General features: G+C 45.2%; 1 protein-coding gene across 4 annotated transcripts in view; it reads right to left on the bottom strand.

Annotated features, from left to right (window-relative positions):
- Positions 1-23453, bottom strand: part of Ash2l (ASH2 like, histone lysine methyltransferase complex subunit) — a 33019-nt gene that overhangs the window by 4912 nt on the left and 4654 nt on the right. Inside the window, exons 1-13 of one of the 4 annotated variants that reach the window (XM_029480804.1) lie at positions 18346-18540; positions 17772-17835; positions 17504-17649; positions 15625-15713; positions 14769-14863; positions 12821-12916; positions 11532-11627; positions 10183-10258; positions 9288-9305; positions 7653-7746; positions 6235-6452; positions 2110-2277; positions 1566-1759 (exon numbers count right to left, since the gene is read on the bottom strand). In XM_029480804.1, the coding sequence (XP_029336664.1) occupies positions 1566-1759; positions 2110-2277; positions 6235-6452; positions 7653-7746; positions 9288-9305; positions 10183-10258; positions 11532-11627; positions 12821-12916; positions 14769-14863; positions 15625-15713; positions 17504-17649; positions 17772-17835; positions 18346-18521 (1530 nt within the window). In that variant the 5' untranslated portion in view covers positions 18522-18540. Of the gene's footprint in view, positions 1-1565; positions 1760-2109; positions 2278-6234; positions 6453-7652; positions 7747-9287; positions 9306-10182; positions 10259-11531; positions 11628-12820; positions 12917-14768; positions 14864-15624; positions 15714-17503; positions 17650-17771; positions 17836-18148; positions 18270-18345; positions 18541-23453 lie in introns of those variants that run through there. The other 3 variants (XM_029480805.1, XM_029480806.1, XM_021170011.2) reach the window with 3 other exon arrangements.

The raw sequence follows: 23453 nt of genomic DNA on the forward strand, positions 1-23453 counted from the left end.
AAAAAAAAAAAAAAAGAAAAAAAAATAAAAAAATAAAAAGAAAAAAATCATCTTTTAAAAAGATACCATTAGAGCCGGGCGGGGTGGCGCACGCCTTTAATCCCAGCACTCGAAAGGCAGAGGCAGGCAGATTTCTGAGGTCGAGGCCAGCCTGGTCTACAAAGTGAGTTCTAGGACAGCCAAGGCTATTCATATACAGAGAAACCCTGTCTCAAAAAAAAAAAAAAAAAAAAAAAAAAAAAAAAAAAGATACCATTAAACTGAATAGAGAGTTGGTGCTGGCTGGAGAGATGGCTCAGTGGTTAAAAGCACTGACTGTTCTTCCAGGTCTTAAGTTCAATTCCTAGCATAGCATTCACATGGTAACTCACAACTGTCTATAATGGGATTCAATGCCCTCTTCTGGTATGCAGATGTACATGCAGACAAAAGCACCAATATCCATAAATAAATAAATTTTTAAATAATTGACAATAAAAATAAAATAAGCCTTAACAAAACAAAACTGGATAGAGGGGCTAGAAAGAACTCAGTACTGGCTGTTCTTCCAGAGAACCTGGCACCAACATGGTGGCTCACAACGATCCAAAAGTCCAGCTCTAGGGATCCCCTGTTCTAGATTCTAGACATCAGGTGCCCACATACATACAAGCAGGCAAAACACTCATAAAAGATAAATTAGTAATTTTAATCTTTTTTTGTTTTATTTTGGTTTTTGAGTCATGGTTTCTCTGTGAAGCCCTAGCTGTCCTGGAACTTGATCTATAGACTAAGCTGACCTAGAACTCAGAGATCTGCCTGCCTCTGCTTCCTAACTGCTGAGATTAAAGGCCTGCACCACCACCTAAAATAGCTCAGCAGTTAAGAACAACTGTTCCCCTTGCAGAGGACTCAATCTAATTCACAGTATTTGCATGACAGTGGGCACCAGACATACACAGGGTGAGTGTGTGTGTGTGTGTGTGTGTGTGTGTGTGTGTGTGTTTATCTGCACACAAAACACTTATACATAAAAACAAATTAACAGGAGTAAAAACAACCATAAAAGAAAAAAAAAAGAAAGGGAAAGAGGTAAGGGGGGGGGGGCTCAGTGCGGGGTGCCAGTCATGCATGCAGGAGGCCCCAGGATTATTCTAACACTAATTTTTTTTTTGAATGTGGAGGAAAATTCTGTACCTGACAAATCTTAAAATTATATCTTTAAATCTTTTCGTTTAAAAATTCACACACACACACACACGCACGCACGCACGCACGCACGCACGCAAACAAAGTTGAACAATGGCTAATGATACATTTCCTAAAATACTTTTTGGGACAGATTACAAGAATGTAATGCCCCTCTAGTACATATTAAAAAAAGAATGAATTGATAACATGTTAATGGTAGAATTTAGGTGACTACTCAGGAACAAAACCTTAAAATCTTTTAATTTTGTTGCTATGCCTGAAAATGTTCAGATCAAAAGATAGGGAAAGCACACACAGCAGGGTCACCACACAGAAGACAAGCAACACCTTGGGCACTGCCTGCGGCTACAGTGGCTGCCGGTGGCCACCCTTACCTTATCTTTGTAGGTGTCGGGCAGTGACTTGGCGGTCTCTGTATCTTCAGGGAGGTTGATATAGAACCCTAGGACATCCCCTTGCCCGTAGCCGGACGAGTAGTGCTTGCCAATGGACTGGTGAAACTTGGTGCCCTTCTTGCTCCGCCAAGAATAGCTGAACTTATCATAGCCTAAGGGAGCTTGGAGGTTTCCTGTCCCAATGAAGAGATGTGAAAATCAGAGGGCTGGAAGTTTAACTGGTTTGTTAAAGAAAAAAAGTTCTACTTTTCTTTGTACATATTTTTGGTCAATTTTGCAAGCTACTTACAAACTATCTCTCACAGTATTCTTTTTTTTTTTTTAATATTTTTTATTAGGTATTTTCCTCAATTACATTTCCAATGCTATCCCAAAGTCCCCCATACCCTCCCCACTCTCTCACAGTATTCTTAAGAATACCAAACTGGCTTCAACTTCAGGAATTTAATTTTTAAGACTATGCTCTGGTAAACCTCAAGCCCATTACCCCTGCTGTGAGGCCCACACAGCTCTCCCAGCTCACCTAAGGGCTGGGACCAGCCCAGCCTGGCAGCAGTGTCTGGTGGCATCTCATCCACAGTGATTTCAAAGTACCAGGCCCCTTTGCGTACTCCATGAGAGGCCCGGACCATGGAGTAGCCCTTCTCTCCGACCACGGTCAGCCGGTCATCAGAGATCTTTAACTGAGGAGCTGGAGGGGGAGAGAGTTGAAGGTCAATGGTTGTTATTTGAGGGACTTAGAGACCAGAGTCCCTTGTACTACATACACAAAGGGCCCTCAAAAGAGCTGGCATAGGGGGCACAGCTTTGATCTCAACACTCTGGAGGCAGAGGCAAGTGGATCTCTGGAAGGTCCTGGACAGCCAGTGATATAGTGAGACGCTGTCACAAAACAAATTAAAAAAACAAACCGATTATAACAAAGAAAAGACAAAAGGCAACAATTATGAAGCCAATTGTTTATAGCAGCGTGGTTGAGTCCCTTCCATCAGTTTCTGCGGACGCTACTGTCTAAACGACACAGTCAAAACCAGACATAGCTCCTTAGGGAGGCTGTGAGGATCCAATGGGAGCACTAGGGAGGAGCTGGGGCCGGGCAGCCGGGAGATCCCATTTCCTGACTATAGACTGGTTCTATAAAGATATAAGATCTTTAAAGGATAACCAACTCTTTCCACAGACAGCTCAATCCACTCCCCTTGAGTGTGGGAGGGACTGAGTGACATTGCTTTGTTTTAGAGAGCATCTTGCAACATAGTTCTGGGAGAGCCTGGTATGCATCATGTGGCCGGCCTCAGGCTTGTGGCAATACTCCTGACTCAGCATTCAGAGAGCTGGAATGCTATGTCCGTGCCACCATGCCCCGCTTAAGTAACGGGCAGTGTTGAAGACTCAGTGTCTGGCTGTATGATGAGCACACGCAAGGTTCCTGGGCTTAAAGCAACCAATCAGGCTGAAGTGAACAACCAACTTCAGAGAGGATGACAACCAGCTGCCATACAAGTGGCAGCTTTCTCAAATCGATTGCTCTAGGATTATTTTGGAGTACTTGGTGAAGCTAATAAAAAGGAAAACCAAAGCAGAAGAAATGGCTCAGTAGTTAAGAGCATTCTTCCAAAGGCTGTGAGTTTAATTCCCAACACCTACTTCAGGCAGTTCATAACTGCTCTAACTCCAGCTTCAGGGGATCCGAAGTCATCTTCTGACCTCGGTGAACATCTACACACTTGTGGCATATTCTCACAGGTATACCTACACACCCAACTTAAAATAAGAATTGTAGGTGGTGGGATTTAATCCTAGCACTGAGTACGCAGGGGCCAAGAGAATCTCTTGAGTTTGAAGCCAGCCTGGTCCATGAGTTCCAGGATAGCTGGGGCTACACAGAAAAACCCTGTTCTGAAAAACAAAAAAACCCAAAACAACAAAAGAGTACTAGTGTTTCAACTGGTATGAACCAGTATACAGAGCAAAATGCAAAGATTACAAGATGCTGTCCTTTCTGTATAAAAGAAACAGAATACATGAATCTGTGAAGACAAATCCAGTATCCAGGCGTGACGGAGCGCATCTGTAGGCAAGCCCAGCACTTGGAAAACTGAAGTCGGATTACTGTTGTGAGTTTGAAGTCAGCCTACATTAGATAGTGAGACCCTCCCCTCCCCAACCCCCACACTCCAAAAAAAAAAAGAGGAAAGACGATAAAACAGGAAAAGAAAGAGAAAAAAACTAGCAAGGAGGGAATGGGTGGAAAAAATTAAGAGAATGAGAATGGGATGTAGCCATGAAGAAGCAGTGACACTAAGTACAAATTTTTATCAAAACTTATAGTAATTAGGTCAATGCGATGGTTCAGTGAGGGAAAAGGTACTTGCTGCACAAGCCTGCTGGCCTGCATTCCATCCCTGGAGCCTACTCAAGTACAGCAGAAGACTGATTCCACAACATCCTCTCACCTCCACATGTACCCATGGCACACACACACACACAGATGGGAGGACGCAAAACAGTAGAACCCATCAGGAAATGAACCTTGTTGAATATCACACAGAGGGAAGCAGGGGGAAACAACCAACGGCTGCTAACCAATGCTATGATCTACTGGCTCCTCACAGTAGCTGTATCTTACTGACAAGCCCCCGACTGGTGCTGGGGAATGAACTCAAGGCCTCATGTACATTCTGTAAGTTCTATACTACTGAGCTACAACCCTCACCCCACTAAAAACAAACAAAATACTTTCTTACATTCTGGCACTATAAGAATTCCTGGCCAACAATACTGTACTTTCTGAAATTATCTTAAATGGGTATTAACAGGCAAGTAAATATACTACAGATAATTATCCACAGTTATCTAGTCAGTCAAATGCTCCTGTTTTCGTTGTTTTCCACTGTTAGAAACGTCCTCATCTTTGCTACGAGGCACTCTGGAGACACGGAGACCCACCCCACTATGTGAGCATACTTGCTGTGGTTGAGCTTCTCTCCCACAGAGTTTATGCGTGGCAAGCTCAGTTTCTGTGTGGTTGTACTGAGATGGTGCAAATTTTACAGTTGTACTTGGTGAGACTAATTAGTCATGGGACATTACCCTGAACGAAGTTTAATGCAGGTCTTGTGGGAGAAGACAAGCTCTTGAGAACAGGTTATTACAAAGGAATTTTGGGTAACCCAGTTAGATTTCTATTGCTGTGACAAGTACCAAGTGTAAGTGTCCAATGTCTGGGACTCCAAAGGGCCTGGCAGTTGCAGGACTCTGATTCTGTCACTTAGAGCACCCAGGGCATCTCTCAGGATCAGGCAGGCTCCACTGCACACCTGCTGCTGTCCTGGGCAGTTTTCCTATGGTCCTGGCACCTCCACTATCCTGAACCATCCACAGAAGCTGAGCTGCATCTCCTCCAGCAGCCTCACAGGCACAGGTGCCAAGCCTCGGTTTCTCTGCATGACTCCTCAAACTCAGCAGCCTTCACTACAACTAAGCTGCATCATCACTGACAGCTTCCCGGCCACATCTCAGGAACTCCAACCTTACGGAACAGTACTTCTATGACCCTCAGTCCTGAGGTTTCCCCTGTGACTGAATAGCACCTTCATCAATAGCCTCTCCCAGATGCCACAGTGCTGAGCCTCAGCTGTTCTGTGACCCCTTCACTACTGCAGCTCCAATGCTGCCGAGACCAGGAAGTGTGAAGATTCTCCCCACACATCACCAAGCTTGGTTGACAGCTTGAAAAGCAGCCATGGCCCACTCTGGACAAAGTTGTGTGTGCTGGACCTAAGGAAATACTTCCCAGAAGAGTTTACCTCAGTGCTGCTGGTCTCTTCTTTATCAGTCAATTCTTCAGCCCCACTTGACCAGAAACCACAAATTCTTAATACAAAATACCAAATACCAGGTCTTATTGGGGTTCTCGGGCTCCCTCTGAAGCCTCCATGGTCCACACTCTCAGCTTTACCACCCAAGCTCCCACAGAGCAACCTCTTCAGCTCTGCACTCTGATGGCTTTTCCAGCCCCAAGTTCCGAACACTTGCCCAACACAATCAGGCCTGGGACAGCAGGACTTCACAGTCCTGGCACCGACTTCTATTGCTGCGAGAAGCATAATGACCAAAAGCAGCTTGGGGAGAAGGGTTTACTTCAGAGTACACTTCCACAGCACAGCCCGTCACCAAGGGAAGGCAGCACACAAACTAAAGCAGAAGCCCTGGCTGGCTGTCCATGCTGTTTCAAGTTGCTTTCTTTTATAGCCCAGGACCAGGGATAGCATCACCTCCAGTGGGCTGAGCCCTCCCACTTCAATTATCAACCAAGAAAATGCCTTACAGATTGTCCACAGGCCAGTCTGATGGGGGCATTTTCTCAGTGAGGAATCCCTCTTCCCAGAACAAAAAACTACCCAGCACAATTTCTTTCTTTCTTCTTCTTTTTTTTTTGGGGGGGGGGGGGGGGGGGGGGGTGGTGGAGGTTCAAGACAGGGTTTCTCTGTGTAGCCCTGGCTGTCCTGGAACTCACTCTATAGACCAAGCTGACCTCGAACTCAGAAATCCACCTGCCTCTGCCTCCCAAGTGCTGGGATCAAAGGCGTGTGCCATCACCACCTAGCACAGCCCAATTTCTAAATGATCATTAAAACTTACACACCTCGATCATGTAGGGCTAACAAGACTCGTTCATATAAGCAGGCTCTGTAAAGGTCTCCAGGAATAGGTTTTCCCGCCCAGCAGTCAAGTTCAAGCTTCTCCGGGTCGGGGGCATGAGGATCGGGCTCAGCGAGAATATACCGATAGCCATCTTTGTTAAATGGATGTTCCAGAGGATAGCCATGAGGAGGGAGACGCTGAGCAGAAAATAAAGGATCACTGAAAAAAAGAGAGAGACAAAATGAAGCCACGGAGCCCTCCCTCCCCTCCAGTTACCTGTGCTCTGTCCTGTACAAAAGCTCTGGTCTGTTGTTTCTGGTAGAACACACGCAACTTTACAACAAAAGCTGCATTTAACTTCAATAAATGACCTGAGCCCTGCAAAGACTCGGCTACATTACCTATAGTTAGTGTGTAGGGACTGACACCCTACTCCTGGGGAATCCTCACATGTGTACTGTCGTTCAAACTGAGCAGTCACAGTAAGGAACAGGAGAAACAGAGCCAATGTGCCTGCTTTCTTTTAGCACATTTATTTCATTTCTTCAAGACTTGTTTTTACTTTACGTATACGTTTGGCCAACATGAGTATTTATTTATGCACCACACATGTGCCTGGTGTCCCTGGATGCAGGAGGACATCAGATTCCCCTGGAAATGTAATTACAGGTGGTTGTGGGCCACTACGTAGGTGCTGGGAGCCAAATCCATTATGCATCCAAGGATGACCTGGAAACTCTGACCCTCCTACTGCTACCTTCCAGTATAAGGCTTACAGGCCTATGCCAGCATCCCTTGTTTAGCCAATTCTGGGGATCAAACCCAGGGATCTGCATATGTTAGGAAGAATTCTACCAACTGATCTATACACATCTCCAGGCTTGCTCAGCCCATTCAGTATAGAAACTGAGCCATACACATTTCCAGCTCTCTGTACTTCATTTAGTATATAAACCAGGGGACAGAAACCTGGAGGCAGGAGATTTACTCTCAGTTGCCAGTCTAAATCAGAAGTGACCTGGATTTCATCACCCCAGCTTTGGACAAAGGGAAAGACAGACATGAGAAAGGAGAGGCAGGATGTTAAGGAGCTAACATTTAGTAAGCTTTATTTCCTTGTCCTCAGATCTCAAAAGGGAATTTTAGTGCTCAGAACAGAAAATACTGTTATTGTTTGCTGTTTCAACACTGGGGATTCAACCTGGGGCCTCACCAAGTCAAACAAGCCCTCTACCACTGAGCTATATTCCCAGAGCAAGGATCTATTTTATAGTAATAAGTTCACTTGAAGTTCGTCTTCCCAGAGGCTCAGGACTCCCCAACAAGCCAACATAACCTAAGGACATGAGACTTCCCTGTCAGGGGACTCTGCCCACGGCAGACCCAGGGACTAATTGGGGCGAGCGGGGGAAATCACACCTTCTGGCCTTTTTGGTGGTCCCTGTTGTCCCTCCATCTTGCTGCTTACGCTTGGCTCCTCTTCCTTTCCCACTGCTTCCGGCTGCGATCCCCCCTTTGAAGAGAAGGCAGATCATTTTCACAGAGCCACTATGGAGGCAGAAGGGCACTCAGAGTCCATGGGGATCACCATTCCCAATGTGCATTTGTGTAACATCACAGAGGGTTTTCCTCTTGACCTAGGCTGGATGGATTTTGGCCTGGTTTTGAAAGGAAAAGCTGTATTTCACAGCCAACATTCAGACAGTAAGGTCATATGAATCGAGTACACCTGAGGTCTGAGTTACACTTCCGTCCTTTCTTCCTTGAATAAACAGACAAATAAATAGAAAAGCAATCAGTCTATCAGTTAACTAATGTGTATGTGGAGGCCGGCCAGAGGCTAACTCTGTAGAGTCCCTCCTGTACTTTACATGGGTCCCAAGGACTAACTGAAGTTGCCAGGCTGCAGCAATGCCTTTGCTAGGTAAGTCGTCTTTCCAGCCCTTTCTTAATGGACTGTAACCAATGGTACTTTATGGGGTTGTGACACAAATGCATCTGTACCCAAATTCCAAGCACCCACAGCTAAAGAATGAAAACACTGCATGGACTGTGCTTATTCACCACTTAATACAAACATCAATAAAAACATCCTTACTGAAGGTCCATGTCCACTTGCTTCCACTGCATAATGTATTTCATAAACATATAAAGGCATTATCTACACAAAGCACTTGAATATCCAACAAGACATACATAGAAAACAAAAACAAAAATACTAAAAAGGTGTTTCTCTCCAGTGTTTGTAAATTTATCGTGGTTATACATAAAATAACAGAAGCTTTAAATTTAGTAAGCAATTTTTAGTTCCATATCAATATACTTAAAACTGTGCCAATGAATTTAGTGGGTTACATTAACCTGATTTGTGGATTTAAGGGCAAATAATACAATTCATGTATTTTCTATTACAACACTTGCACATATTCAGGTCACCAGGAGCACTGCCTTATGTGTTTTGAAGTAAGTATTTGTAAACTTTTTTTCATTTCTACTATTCCTCTCAGTTTGTTTTTCTTATTCCAGAAAATGGTCCCTGAACTGCAGGAAAACACCTTTATGTAAACAACTGCATAGAGTACTATGTGTAAATTTGGGACAAGCTTGGAAATTATCAGCAGCTCTGCTGTAATAAAAAGAATGAGGACATGGAGAGCAGGTCATATTCTGCACACACAGTACCAGATTGATGCACAATGTCCTTTTATGAACCAGGCCACTATTCATACAGCTCATGAAAGGTCAATGTAAGCAGTTGTGATGCCAGGATTATCAATCGAAAGCCTGCCAAATCCTCTATGCCATTTGGTGTTGCTGAACAGAGTAAGCAACACTGAAGGGACTGCTGGCTGGCCATGTTAGGCAGAATATGACAACACCAAGCTTTTATTCCCACCATTAAACTGGAACTACAGCTTCATAGTAACTGCCGCCACACCACTTTCACAATGCTTTAAAATTATGGAGTTTAGCTTCTACCAAAGCTCAGCAAAAAGCACTTCAAACCACAAGATACTTAAGTCTGGGGCTGAAAGAAGACAGAGAGGAATTCACCTCCCAAAGTGGCTCCACCTGTAAGAACAGAAGTGGCACTATGTATTGTCAGATATCAACAGTCCAAAGGGAAAGCATGGTGTAAGAACAGAAACAATACACTCGCATTTCCAACACACCTTACAAAGTTAACTGTGGACTGGACTATATAGCTAAGATGCTCCAAATCTAAAGACAAGCTAGTGAATGTTGCCATGTGTGGGATGGATACCCACCAAGCTACTGCCTGGGCCCCTAGTTTTTATTACATTAGCACAAAGAGAATTCCCTCTATTAGTTAGCTGGATTACCAAAAAAGGGAGGCGGGGGTTGGGGGAAGCCATAGTGAGGGATCCATACAGAAATGCTGACAGATGAGTATGCTGAAATAATCAGGGCAAGAAAAAAAATTAGATGGACAAAGGCAACATGTCAAGCAACTGTTGGGCTATGGAAAAGAGTGGAGATCAAATGAATTTCCCACATTAGGAGTTTGTTATCATACAGATGTGGAATCTAACAAAAGTGCAGGAAGTCTAACCTTTAAAGTATACTACAGTGTCTTACATGAAATCTGCCTCGCTTCAGTCCTAATGGAATTTGGGTGGATGGACATTATTAATATTTGATGTATGCATAATTAGAAATTCACAGTACATCCCATTAGTGTGTAAAACTAATGTATAATATACTAGTGTTTAAAATTATAATGTGTAATAAGACCAAACTGCTGTAAGGTGGCAAAAGCTCTCTTCCATTATCATTTCCCAAGTGTTTAGTGAGCTGCTACAGTATGCATGTCAATTTAAAAACACTTTAGTTAATTACCCAGGTTTGGCTCCTCCTACAGAGCACCTCATTGCAGGCAAGGCTTTCATTATTCACAAAGCTTCTGACAAGATACTTAAACACATACCATTTAGGTTCCCACTAGCAGACACAGCACTGCTTTGTTTCTGGTTGTCATAAGCAGGACCAATATTACTAAGATCCTAGAAGAAGAAATATCCTAGTAAAAAAAAGGCCACATGAGCAAATTAATCTGGCAACTGCTCCAAAAATGGACAAAATTAGAGCACAGAAAATCAAAGTCATGTCCTAAACAGCAAGCTGCAAGGTCCTCAACTTGGATGCTTCAGCAACTCACCAAGGAGCATGTGCCATGAGTCAGGGTCAGAATGGTTCCAGGAGGGAACTGACCAATCAACCGGTAGGCGGGAGCTGCACAGCAGGCCAGGACGCTGAAGTCCCCTCACTCTGCTCTCACAGCTGAGCTGTCCCACTGTATGAGACAGCAACCTGAATCTTCACTGTCCATGCTACAACAGTGACCACCGAGAGGCACTGCAGCTCTTCAATCTGCATGGGTAGCAGTGAGCTCCCACCTCAGCGACTGCGAAGGTGGCTGAGGGCAGAGGTCTTGAGCTTGTGCTGCACTGACAGATCTCATCTCAAAAAAGGCAGCAAGTCAGACACTTTAAGGCAAACCTTCTTGTTGCCAATGTGTCCTTTGCAACAAAAAATGGAAATTTCTTTTTCCCATAAGGTTCTAACAACAGATTCCCCCAAAATTTCTTCACACTAAAGAATGCTTTTAGAAGCAAAATTTCAGATAACAGAAAGATTAGAAAAAAACTTAAAAAAGTAAGCCCTAACACGGAGGAACAACCAGAATCAAAACCGGTTCCTGAGCCAGGCACTGCGCCTCACACACGTAACCCCAGCAAGGAGAGAGCCAAGGCAGGAAGAATGGTCATGAGTTTAAGCTAACCTGGGCTACAGTGAGATCCTGTGACAAAGAGATCACCACTAACTCCTGGGAACCGCGGAGCTGGGGATATGAACTCATATTTCAAGGCTTGAACACTTTTTGTTTGAGTCAAGGCCTCAGGTAGCCCAGGCTGGCCTCTAACTCGTGCTCTTCCTTGTTTGCACCTCCTCAGTGCATTACCATGAATAAACCAGGACTCCCGGGCAAGGACTGCTATCAACTCGGCCACATCTCTGGCCACATGCTTCACTGCCCCTACATGGCTTCTGATTAAAAAAAGACTATGGGGCTGGAGAGATGGCTCAGTGGCTAAGAGCATCTGCTGCTCTCCCAGTGGTCCCAAATTGGAGTCCCCAGCACCCACAATTGTCTGTAACTCAGGTTTCTGGTGCTCTGCTCCACTCCCTCGTCTGGCCTCTACAGCCACTACACAAACATAATGCACAGACCTCATATAGGAGAGAGAGAGAGACAGAGAAGGAAGATTAATGTACCTGATCCAAAAGTCCAAACTTGGGATAATCTTCTTCTGGGTCTTTGCTTCCTGGGTCAGGGTGTTCCTTTACCAAGAACACATCTCTCTCCTTACTCTAAAAGGAAGCGGTATCTTAGCAGTGATGAACATTTTACTCAGAAGTGTGGAGGTACTCACTCACCAACTGCCAAGATCAATTCTTACTGTACTCTCCAAACCCCTCAGAAAATCCGTGCAGACCATAACAAGTCAAGAGAGAGCACTCAGAGCCCAGTCAGGCTGGGAGGCATCAAGACCTCAGCGTGAGCCCTAGCACCACAACACCACCAAGCATGGTGGCTCCACACAGAAGGCCAGCACGAGGAACGCAGAGGCAGGAAGAGAGACCGTGAGTTACACAAGTTACAACTGTACTGGCACTCTGCAGGAGAAGGCCGGGGTCAGTCACCCTTGGCTACACACTGAGTTCAATGCCTGGGCTACAAGAGACCTAAAAATAACCAACAGGACAGTGAGGGCCAGTGCCCCCCCCCTCCTCTTGCCTAGGTTAAGCAGACTTCTAAAGTCAATGTTCAGAACAAGACTTTTCTTATCTAATGAAAAAATTTAAAAATGTATCCAAATTTCATTTAAAATTAAATCTGCACAAGTGTGGTGGACAGAGATGGCTGGACCAGAGGGATGGCTCAGTGCTTAAGAGCACCTGCTGCTCTCCAGAGCATCCAGGTTTAGTTCCCAGTATCAATATCAGGGGACTCAAAGCCATCTAACTCCAATTCCAGGGGATCCGATGCCCCTTTCTGGTCTCTATAGGTACATATACACACACTCAAGCATATACATATAAAATAAACAAATCTTAAAAAAAAAAGGGGGGGGGGCTGGTGAGATGGCTCAGTGGTTAAGAGCGCCAACTGCTCTTCCAAAGGTCCCGAGTTCAAATCCCAGCAACCACATGGTGGCTCACAACCATCCGTAACAAAATCTGATGCCCTCTTCTGGAGTATCTGAGGACAGCTACAGTGTACTTACATATAATAAATAAATAAACCTTAAAAAAAAAAAAAGACAAGGGTTTCAGCATATAAAAGCAGTCTTAGAGAATTATATTCACATAAGACAGTAACTAACTGAATTTGTATAAAAAATTTAAAACAATGGCCATAATCACATTCATTCAATGATTAATATCAAATTGCTTGCATAGTCTCAGCCATCCTATTATTTCAAACTAAAGAGAATTTATCGATTAGAAACAATACTGGCTTTTTCAAACTGATCTTATCTATTCAGTTTTAATTTACTTACCATTGTTTTGACAATGTTATTGGGCCAAGTCATTTTTCCAGGTCTCTGTCTGGTTGTCATACATTCCCAGTATTTATCAATAAATGGTATAATATCCTATTTTTAAGAAATAAAATATATTAAGAATTATAGTTGTTTTCAAAGTTTTACACACACACACACACTTTTCAAAAATTTCATTACAATCTAAAATAAAACTCTGGCTGTAGCTTTTAGGTACTGAAGGAATATTCAATTGTTCAAAATAACATATGGCATGCAGGGTGGCGCAGGCTTAACAGTTTCAGCACTTGGGAGGCTAAGGCAGGAGGGTGGCTAGGAGTTCCAGGCCAGGGCAATAGAGTAAAAAAATCTGTCTCAACCAACCAACCCACCAACCAAATATGCAGATTATGGAGATTTCAAGTGAGTGTCTATAGATTTAGCAATTCAGCACTTATAACCCGCAGAAGTTATACTCCCTTCCGTGGCTGTTAAGTGGAAAGTGACTTCTGAGCTTTTGTTTCGGTGTCCTGAGAACACTTTCTTCTGGACAACCTACAGAAATGTCACTCTTCTTTGTGAGATGGAGCTCTGGGCCTGGTAAGTTTACTCTGTCCAGTTCTATTTTGCTCTTACTATTTAGAATTGCTGATCACTCAGAACCATCAACTAGACACGCTTAAGTCACTCTGTGTCTTTTCTTACAATCTCTATAACCAGAACACATGAATGTAAGGTTTCCAGGCACTTCACCTCTGCCAGGCTCCCTTCAGCTACTTTGATGGTGGCCCCTGCTTGCCAGTTCTTGCTAATCTGACTGAAACAGTGTCTGACCTTGGTCTGCTGGCATCATGTCAGCACCATTTTACATCATCTTCCAAAGCCCACTACAGCACAGTTTACTCTATGGAAACGAAGCATTTACCGTGCAGGAGCTGAATTGGGAAAATGTACAGAAAACTCATGGGGACATGTCAAAAGGTTTTCATTATCAAGGTGACAAAGCTATCCTGGTTAAATGTGAGACAATTGAAAGCTACGTGAGACTAACTCACACACAGGAGAAAAGCAAAAGCCGTGGAAAGCCCGAGCTTATGAGCCTGCTGACTTGCGATACAATGGTGTTTTACAGCATACCTCTCCCTCGGAGTGTACGCTCTAAGTAATGATTAACAACTCCCCTACAGCAGTGGGTCGTGTGGGTCGTGGTGGCTCCCGTCCTTTCCATCCCTGCCTTCAGTCTCCGTCCTACTGCCCATGATGGCCCTCATCTGGCCAGTTAGCATTTTTTCCCCACAGGGATAAGGATGAGGTCAGAAACCAGGCAGCCAGGCATCTTCATGCTCTTTCCAGGGAAGGCTGAGACAGTCATGCCTATAGGATAAGGACACGTCCCATGTGACCTTACAGAGAATCAGGGACAGAGGCTTTGGCTTCTCAAACAAGGTGAAACAGAAAGGCTAAAGCACATCATGAGCTTGAAGACACCGGTTCCAGGCCAGCCAAGGCTAGAGACTGGTTTCCACAGGACCTGACTACGAGATCGATGACTTGCTTGCTTCAAAAGCCAACCAGCTGGGCGGTGGTGGCGCACACCTTTAATCCCAGCACTTGGAAGGCAGAGGCAGGTGAATTTCTGAGTTCAAGGCCAGCCTGGTCTACAGAGTGAGTTCCAGGTCAGCCAGGGCTACACAGAGAAAACCCTGTCTCAGGGAAAGGAAAAAACAAACAAACAAACAAACAAAGCCAACCAATTTGTGTTTAAGGACTGATAATACTAAAAGCTAAGCCAAATGGCATCTACTAGATAACTGGTAAATTATAATTTCTACATATGGAAAAAAGAAAGATGACTACTACACGATTTACTCATAAAACTGAGAATGTACTTGCTAAAGAGGACAGCTAGAAGTTCTACTGGATTCGATTCTTCAGCATACTGCAGTGACATTAATTCCAACTCTACCTTATCTTTGGAGAACATGGTTTTTGGATGTTCATCCTGTGTTCGAGACTGCCACGTCAAATTCGCCAAGGCACTAAGGCACATTTCTTTTAAATCTATCAAAAAAAGTAAAAGATGTATTTGTTAAATCTCGACTTCTACCAACAAGAGTATATTCAATATAATAGGTGTGATGGTTAGTTTCAATTTGACACAATCTAAAACCACCTAACAAGAGTCTCAGTAAGGGAATATCTATATCAGGTTGTTCTGTGTGCTGTCTATGGGAAATTATTGTGATTATGTGGAGTTCAGAAAGCCTACCCACCATTGGCAATACTATTTCTTGGACAGGGTATCCTGAACTATATAAGTAGAAAAAAGCAAGCAGAGCTTAAACATCCAGTTCTGTACTCTAAGTCTGAGGTCAGTGTGGCCAGCTCCCTCCCTTGGATGCCTGCTGCTGTGATGAGCACACTACGGAGCCGTGATGGAGTGTAACCTGAACTGTGATGTGCACACTGTGGAGCTGTGATGGAGTGTGAGCTGAACTGTGATGTGCACACTGTGGAGCCGTGATGGAGTGTGAGCTGAACTGTGATGTGCACACTGTGGAGCCGTGATGGAGTGTAACCTGGAGCTGCAAACCTTCCTTTAAGTTGTTTTTGTCAGAGTATTTTATGCTATCACCAGATAGAGAAACCAAGTCAGCTAAGAGTGAAGTAATAATTTGATTTGTAATGGGTAAGTGCAATTATTTAGAGCTAAATATCAAACTAATTCCAACCAGCTCTTAGGCAAAGGTATCCGAAGTGTGCTAACCCAGATCTCTCCTGTTTTCCAAAGGACAGCCATCTTTTTAAAATACTGTTCTTACTTGCTTGCTTCCGGAGAAAGTAGGTATTCCCACTGTGGTGGCACACATTGCAATGGAAGCTGTAGTTGGTCATAAAAGGCAGACATGACCTGTGGATGGGCCAGATTACACACATTAGTGAACCACTCAACACATTTTTGCCTTCCTTTAAAACGTTTATTAGTAGTAGTAGCATGTGTACCCATGATACATGTTTGGGCACATGACCCAGGGTGTACATGTACCAGGGTGCACAGCTCCGAAGGACGTGGAGGCCAACCCTGTGACTCAGTTCTCTTCTTCCATCTTCATATGGTTCAAGGGATCAAGCTCAGGTCTCAGGGCTTACTCAGGAAGTGTCTATCTGCTGACTATCTCACTAGCCCACTCATTGGCTTTCTCTGAGATAGGCTCCTGATCTAGCATTAGCTATGGTTCATATAACCTGGAACTTGTGATCCTCCTGCTCCAGCCTCTTAAGTACCTGAATTACAGGTGTGCACAACCAGCTCCACTCAATATAATTTGTCCCCTTCCAGACAAAGACTTAAGGCACAGCTCTGGCTGACCTGATGTTCAACTATGCAGCCCTGCCTGGCCTCAAAATGAACAAAGACTGGCTCAAAGGCCAGAGGATTCCTGCAATTTTAAGGCCAATTTGGTCAACAAAGGGCACCTCAGGCCATCCAGGGCTATATATATAGTTAGAGAGCCATTACTTAATAGTTATCCATCAAAATGCTCGTTATTACCTACTAATCACCTACACCACACAAGAGGAGACCTTTTGCTCTGAATTATAATATGATTTTAATTCTCCAGAACAGGTACATGTTTAGATGTAAGTTTTGTTTGTTTGTTTGTTTTGTTTTCCTGAGAAAAAACATAAGATACCAACTGGGGTACAGTATAAGCAATGAGAAAGGAAACAAAGTATACTTTAGACATGAAAAGCCCCGATCACCTCAACATTTTTGAGGAATTAAAAACACTTCTCTGCAGTGACAGTGATCCACCCAGGGCTTTGCACATAGCAGGCAAGTACACCACGAATCAACACCACACCTTCAAATGTTCATGACAACAGGTCTTGCCCACTGTAAATACCAAGCCCAGAACACACAAAATATATTATCTCAAACTTAATTACATAATCTCTTCTCATTGCACAGACTCCTTCCCGATCAGACTGTAAGGTCAAAAGCAAGAACGATGCCCACACTCATACCTAATAGAACTCTCATCTCAATACTTCAGAACGTGCCATAGGAACGCAAACAATTCTTCAGTCAGCACCTGGTCACTGAACAGGGTTAGAGTGACCACAAAATACTACCTACTGACTTTTTTTTTTTTTTTGGTATATTTAAAAATACTTCTCAATTGTCTTGAGATTGAAATATGATTAAGGGGCTGGTGAGATGGCTCAGCAGTTAAGAGCACTGACTGCTCTTCCAAAGGTCCTGAGTTCAAATCCCAGCAACCACATGGTGGCTCACAGTCATCTGTAGTGAGATCTGACACCCTCTTCAGGTGTGTCTGAAGACAGCTACAGTGTACTTACATATAATAAATCTTTGGGCTGTTGTGAGGGGAGTTGGAGCAAGCAGGGCTAGAGCAGGCAGAGGTCCTGAGTTCAATTCCCAGAAACCACATGATGGCTCACAACCATTTGTACAGCTATAGTGTACTCATATACATAAAATAAATAAATAAATCTTAAAAAAAAAAGAAATATGATTATGTAATTTTCCCTTCCACCCCTAGAACTGGGGTTCCTTGAGCTGCCATGTGAATAGTGGGAATCAAGCCCAAACCTCTGGAAGGGTAACTAGTGCTCTTAAATGCTAAGCCATCTCTCCAGGATCATGCTGTCTAGAAGGCCATGAAATGTACTCACGACGTGTCTATTCCAAAGGTGTCAGCGGTGAACCATTTTGTACATATCCCACACTGCAACTCCACTTCTCCCAACTGCCGCCCATTCTCCTCATCCACAGAGCCCGCCTGGGTATCCATCACTTCTGAAGTGTCTCCGGTACCTTCCTGGAGCCACGGGGCAATAAGAGAATCAAATGGGCTGACTGACTACTTTAAAAAAAAATTAGATTAAACATCTTAAAACCAAATCTAGTTCGCCTTCCAAAGGCCTCAGAGGAAATACTTACCAAAGTATCTTTTCCATTAGAAGATTCTGTCTCCAGACCACTCACATCAACCAAGTTTGCATCCCTATAATGAAAAGACAAACATCAAAATGGCTTTTCCTAAACAGAAAAACACAATGGTCCAAATACGGAGGGGAGGGTATGTCTTTTTCAGCTAAGCAAGTCCTGAACGGGATGCCCACAAGAACAATCCTGAGTATCAGGAGGGAGGTTGTCAAGCAAGACAAATGTGTTCGCGGCCCAGGGCTTCCTAGTGCACTGGGGTAACGACGGGAGGCTGCCGTCCTCGGTGCTTTCGGAACCAAGCATTGCAAGAGGGATCAGCGAGGTCTTCCCGGGGCGCGAGGACGGGAGAGAGGGAAACGCGCTTGGCTCACACCGGTGCTGATGGGAGCCGAGGAGCGGCTAGGAGCCGACAAGCAGCCAGCGAGGTTGCGGAGGGTACAGGGCGGGCGGGCCGAGCCGTTGGCCACGGGACCTGGATCCGGAGGGCGACACCGGGAGGCGCGAGCCGAGGGCTTCCACGAGGGGCGGGCCCTCGCGCGTCCCCGGGGCTGCGGGTGGATTGCCTTACCCACTTTCGGCCTCTCCGGAGCTGGGCTCCGCTCCCGGGGCGGCTGACGGCCCCTCGCCAGCCCCCGCGGCCACCGGCTCTGTCTCCCGGTCCTCCGCCGTTGTGGCACTCGCAGCGGCTCCGGGACCAGGGCCGGCGCCGACTCCTGGACCAGGACCCGCTCCAGCCGCCGCCATCGCTGCTACTTCCCAAGCTCTCGCGAGACTACATCTGCGCGGCGAGTTGCCGCCACGCACGGCGCTCTTAAAGTGGGAAAGACCTTTTGCTGGGGGGGGGCCCGCCACTTACTTTGAAGGACGCACTTTGAGCCCGCCGCTTTAAGGCCAGAAAAAAAAAAAAAAAAAGAAAGAAAGAAAGAAAAAGAAAAAAGGCAGGACGCGACTCGGATTGCCCAGGTTTGAAGGGAGCCACTTGCGAGGTCTGTCCTTTGCTTTCCTCTGGGATTTGCATTATTCAAAACGCCTGCTCATAGTCGTGGCTAAGAGTGGAAATCACGGCACATATGAGGATGTGAGAGACTCCCCTTTACACTGTGCGGAGCAGGCGATCATACTAAAACCCTAAAACGTAGGAAACTTCCAAACAACAACAAAGCAGCACTCTGGCTCACACCTGCCGGGAGCGTCTGTAACTCTGCGTAGCTGGCCGCCAGAAGCCCGTTTCCAGGCGGCTTTTGGAGACTCTAGAGGTCTGATTCCAGAGCGCCCGAGGTAGTTGTGGGTGGAAAAGACGTTAGGAAAAGAAACATCTGGCCAGAGGAGACTAGAAGCGCTGTGCGCTCGGGGAGCACGAATTGCTAGTTCACGGAGGGAAGTAGAGCTTCCAGGCGAGAGTCTGCTAGCAGAGAACAGAATTCAGCCAGGTTTGGGGCTTAGCGAGAAGGGCAGAAACCGGAGTGAGAAAGGGATATCTGCTGGTAGTTAAACCCCTGGACTGAGTGCAAGCATATGGGTTCTAAACTCTAGCAAAATAGAAACTGCCGCCTCACCCCGGTCCTCCGCGTGTGCGCGCGGGACAGGTGAGAGGACAATAGGGTGAGAAGAGCTGATTTCCCTCCACTATGTGAGTTCTAGGAATCTAGCTCAGGCTTGGCAAGCAAGTGCCGCCTTTGCCCACTGGGCCATCTCACGGACCATACATTTGCTGTTTTAAAACAAACACATTGATACTTTGCAGTTGTTCAGAGAAAATGCCGCCATGACCAAAAATATCTTAAGCAAGGTGGGGGGGGATTATTTTGGTTGAGGGGGGTTCAAAGAGATAAGAATCCATGATGTGGGGAGATAAAGGTAGCAAGGATCTGAAATGGTGACTATCAGGCAAGGCTGAGAGCTCGAATTCTCTATCAGAATCACCAAGCAGACAGGGAGAACTTCAAGGAAGCAGCTTCACTTTTACGTGTAAGCTTGCCCCCAGTGACTTACCTCCACCAGCAAACGTTCACCCCCACCCCCAAGCCTCCCTAGACATCATACCAACTGGGACTCAAGTGTTCAGATCCCCAAGACTGTGGGGGAGGTTTCCCATCCAAACCACCACAGATCAAATTCCTTCAAAAGTAAACTTTCTCTAAAAGTGGGTAGTGTGCATGGGCTGGGAATGTAGCCCAGCATGCAGAAGCCCTGGGACAAAAGACATGAACTAAACATCCAGTTCTGAGTCCGTGATCTCAGAACTGTGGAAGCAGAGACAGGGAAACCACAGGTTCAAGATCGTCTTTGAACATATAAGGAGTCAGAGGCCTACAGTATGAGATTTGTATCAGTACCCCCCCCCAAGCAACTTTAATATCATTTTGTTTGATGAAAATTAAAGAGGGTAACTTTAAAGCAGAAATGATGGAACCATGATAGATCTGGCAATGTGGTTCATTGGTAGAGCACTTGCCTTGGTATGAGTGAGGCTCTGGGTTCTCCCCACCACAGAAATAGTGGCATACTGTGAAAAGTTACTAAACAGTTTCATATATACATCTTGTGCCACTGATTAATTTTTGTTTTTTTTTTCGAGACAGGGATTCTCTGTGTAGCCCTGGCTGTCCTGAAGCTCACTTTGTAGACCAGGCTGGCCTCGAACTCAGAAATCCGCCTGCCTCTGCCTCCCGAGTGCTGGGATTAAAGGCGTGAGCCACCACGCCCGGCACTGATTAATTTTTAAGTTTGTCCCCAGGGTGACAGGACATCCCATCAACAAAGAGATGCTTATCCCCAAAACAGCATGTATGAAGCACTTTCCCTTGGAGTCTCAACCATCTTTAGTCTTGAGGTGGAACCTATTTAGTCTTTCACTGTTGTGTGAATGGGGACCTATCCTCCCTCCCATGCCCCACCTTACCCTCTCAAATGCATGACTTTTTAAGAGAGTTCCCCCTTCCATGTTAATATGTCTATTAGGATTGCCATAGTTCGATCTCATTTGGGCAGCCATATTGTTGTGACGTCATGGGTCGTTCCTGATAGCACAGGTACCAGTCCCCTGGCTTTTACAGTCTCTCTGTTCCCCTCTCCCTCAATGTTTTCTGAGCCTTAGGTATAATGTTGGAGATATACCCACTGGGACTGGGTACCCCACAGTTAACCAATCTCTGCATTTTGACTAGTTGAAAACCCCTGAATAACATATCTGAATACAGCTATTTATAAAGCAAGATCATCTAGGGGCTGGGGAGATGGCTCAGTGGTTAAGAGCACTGACTGCTCTTCCAGAGGCCCTGAGTTCACTTCCTGGCAACCACATAGTAGCTCACAACCATCTGTAATGAGATCGGATGCCCTCTTCTGGTGTGTCTGAAGACAGCTACAGTGTGTTCATATAAATAAAATAAATAAATCTTAAAAAAAAAATTATCTACCATGATCAAGTTGACTTTATTCAAGAGATGCCAGGATGGTTCAATATATTAAGTCAATAAATAAGTGGATTTAAAGACTGAAACCACATGGCCATCTCAAGTGATTGCAGAAAAATCTTTGCCAAAATCCAGCATGCCTTCATGATAAATCTCAGAGAGAATGAGTGAGAGAGAGAGAAAAAAAAAAAAAAAGGAGAGAGGAAAGGGAGTGAGGGAGAGAGAGAGAGAAACCATAGAGTGTTCCTGGCATCAAGCTGGTAACGATCATGAAGGCTACTAATTATTCTGCAATGCACAAAACTGTCCCCAACAGTGTTACTCTACTCAAAATGCCAACAGAGCCCAGACAGAGGAACCCTGATCAACAAAGAGGACTGAGTTCAGAGCATGGACACCTTACCAGTGGCTACACCACTGAAAAAATTACTTCCCGTATCACAGCAACCACTGCTTAGCAATACTCCTGAGGCCTCTCCCCATCCATGATAAAATGTTGACAGGGCCCCATCTTGTGCAAGCAATCATGGCCACTGTACTTCTGATTGCGGTGGTCATCCATCCCATGAGCAGAAGGAAGACAGTGGTGCTGAGTAGGAGCTGGGACTCGGGTAGACACTAAGGCTAAGCGCTCAACAGTCAGTCAGTCTTAGCACTGGCCTCTGACCTTCTGCATTAATCATGGCAAAAGGCAAACTTCTGTGGCAGAAGGCTAAGAGCAAAACCAATCTAAACGCTTAGAAGGCAGTTCCATAACTCGTGCACTGTTAACAAAGTAACAGTGGTATGTCCCCCATCCCTGAGGGTTGGAGGACTCAGATCAAAGCATTGAGGTTTCTTCAAGAACATAGCTTTGAATGTTAGCAGACTCAGCCAAACATCTGTCCAAAAGAACCAAGGACCGGGGAGACCCTTGGTAGAAACCACCACCCCTCCCATATGTCAAGCAACGGAGGGCTTCTCAGGAAATGTAGCAAGGTCCTGAGTAAGCATTTTGGCAAGGACAAAACCCCAGGATGGTGTCTCTGTCATTTCCCAAGGCCTTCAGGAAGGTTTAGTCAGTAGAGAGGGCATGGGGGAGGGGTGTGGTAAACTTGACCCTCATTCAAGGACACTGCTTGGCTGTTCCCAGGACTCCCAGGCGCCCCCAAACACATTAGGGCCTCTCACCCTTGGAGCCATGAGTGTTTGGCTATGTTTACAGCTCCAGGCATGAATTCCTTCTTGTGGAGCAGGCCTCTGAGCTAAGCAGGAAGTGCTTGGTTAACCCCAGAGCAGCCACATCTTATCCCGCAGGTTGGTATGGTAGCTCACGGGGTTCACGCTTGAACAAGACTCTTCACATCGCTTTTCCTCCAGTAATCCACACAGAAGCTTCTGGCCCTATGACCTCTAGCCAACACAGGGGGCGTTTTCAGGTCAGCTCCAGTCAGATTTCTCAATGCCATAATTGAAGTGTGTAATGCCTTCAGCAATCTGGTCTTACCATCTATTTCTGGTTGGCGACCAAGATCGGCAAAGCCTCCCTGACCTATGACGAATAAGGAGATACCTCTAGCCTGGCTTTGGGATTTTTGTGCAATAACCTGTGACTCCATCCAGCAGTATCGAGCCATGCAAGGTACTTCCATCATTTTTTTTCCTCTACATTTAAAAAGGAATGCTTAGCTGGGCGTGGTGGTGCACACCTTTAGTCCCAGCACTTGGGAGGCAGAGGCAGGCAGATTTCTGCGTTTGAGATTAACCTGGTCTACAGAGTGAGCTCCAGGACAGCCAGGGCTACATAGAGAAACCCTGTCTCGAAAAAAACCAAAAAACAAAAAACAAAAAAACAACAACAAAAAAAAGGAACGCTTACAGAATGTTTCTGCCTGTAATTTTTTTCCCCCCGAGACAGGGTTTCTCTATGTAGCCCTGGCTGTCCTGGAGCTCACTCTGTAGACCAGAAATCTGAGTTTCTCAAACTCAGAAATCCACCTGCCTCTGCCTCCCAAGTGCTGGGACTAAAGGCGCGCACCACCTCGCCTGGCTGTCCACCTGTAATTTTTAGATTACCTTTGGTTCTGCATAGCCCTCCCCCACTCCTCTTGGCACCTGCACCCCCATTTCCACCCCTGGTCTTTGCCTGCTCTTTGTACTACTTGCTTTTCAATACCCCCTTCTTTCTGTACTTCTTCTCAGCCCTTTAAAATACGTAATACGTTTCTGGTCCTAAGATAAAGCAGTCGCTTGTGTAATCTTTTTTTTTTTTTTTTTTTTT

The sequence above is a fragment of the Mus caroli genome, chromosome 8 (genome assembly GCF_900094665.2).
Source record: "Mus caroli chromosome 8, CAROLI_EIJ_v1.1, whole genome shotgun sequence".
Classification (NCBI taxonomy): Eukaryota; Metazoa; Chordata; class Mammalia; order Rodentia; family Muridae; genus Mus; species Mus caroli.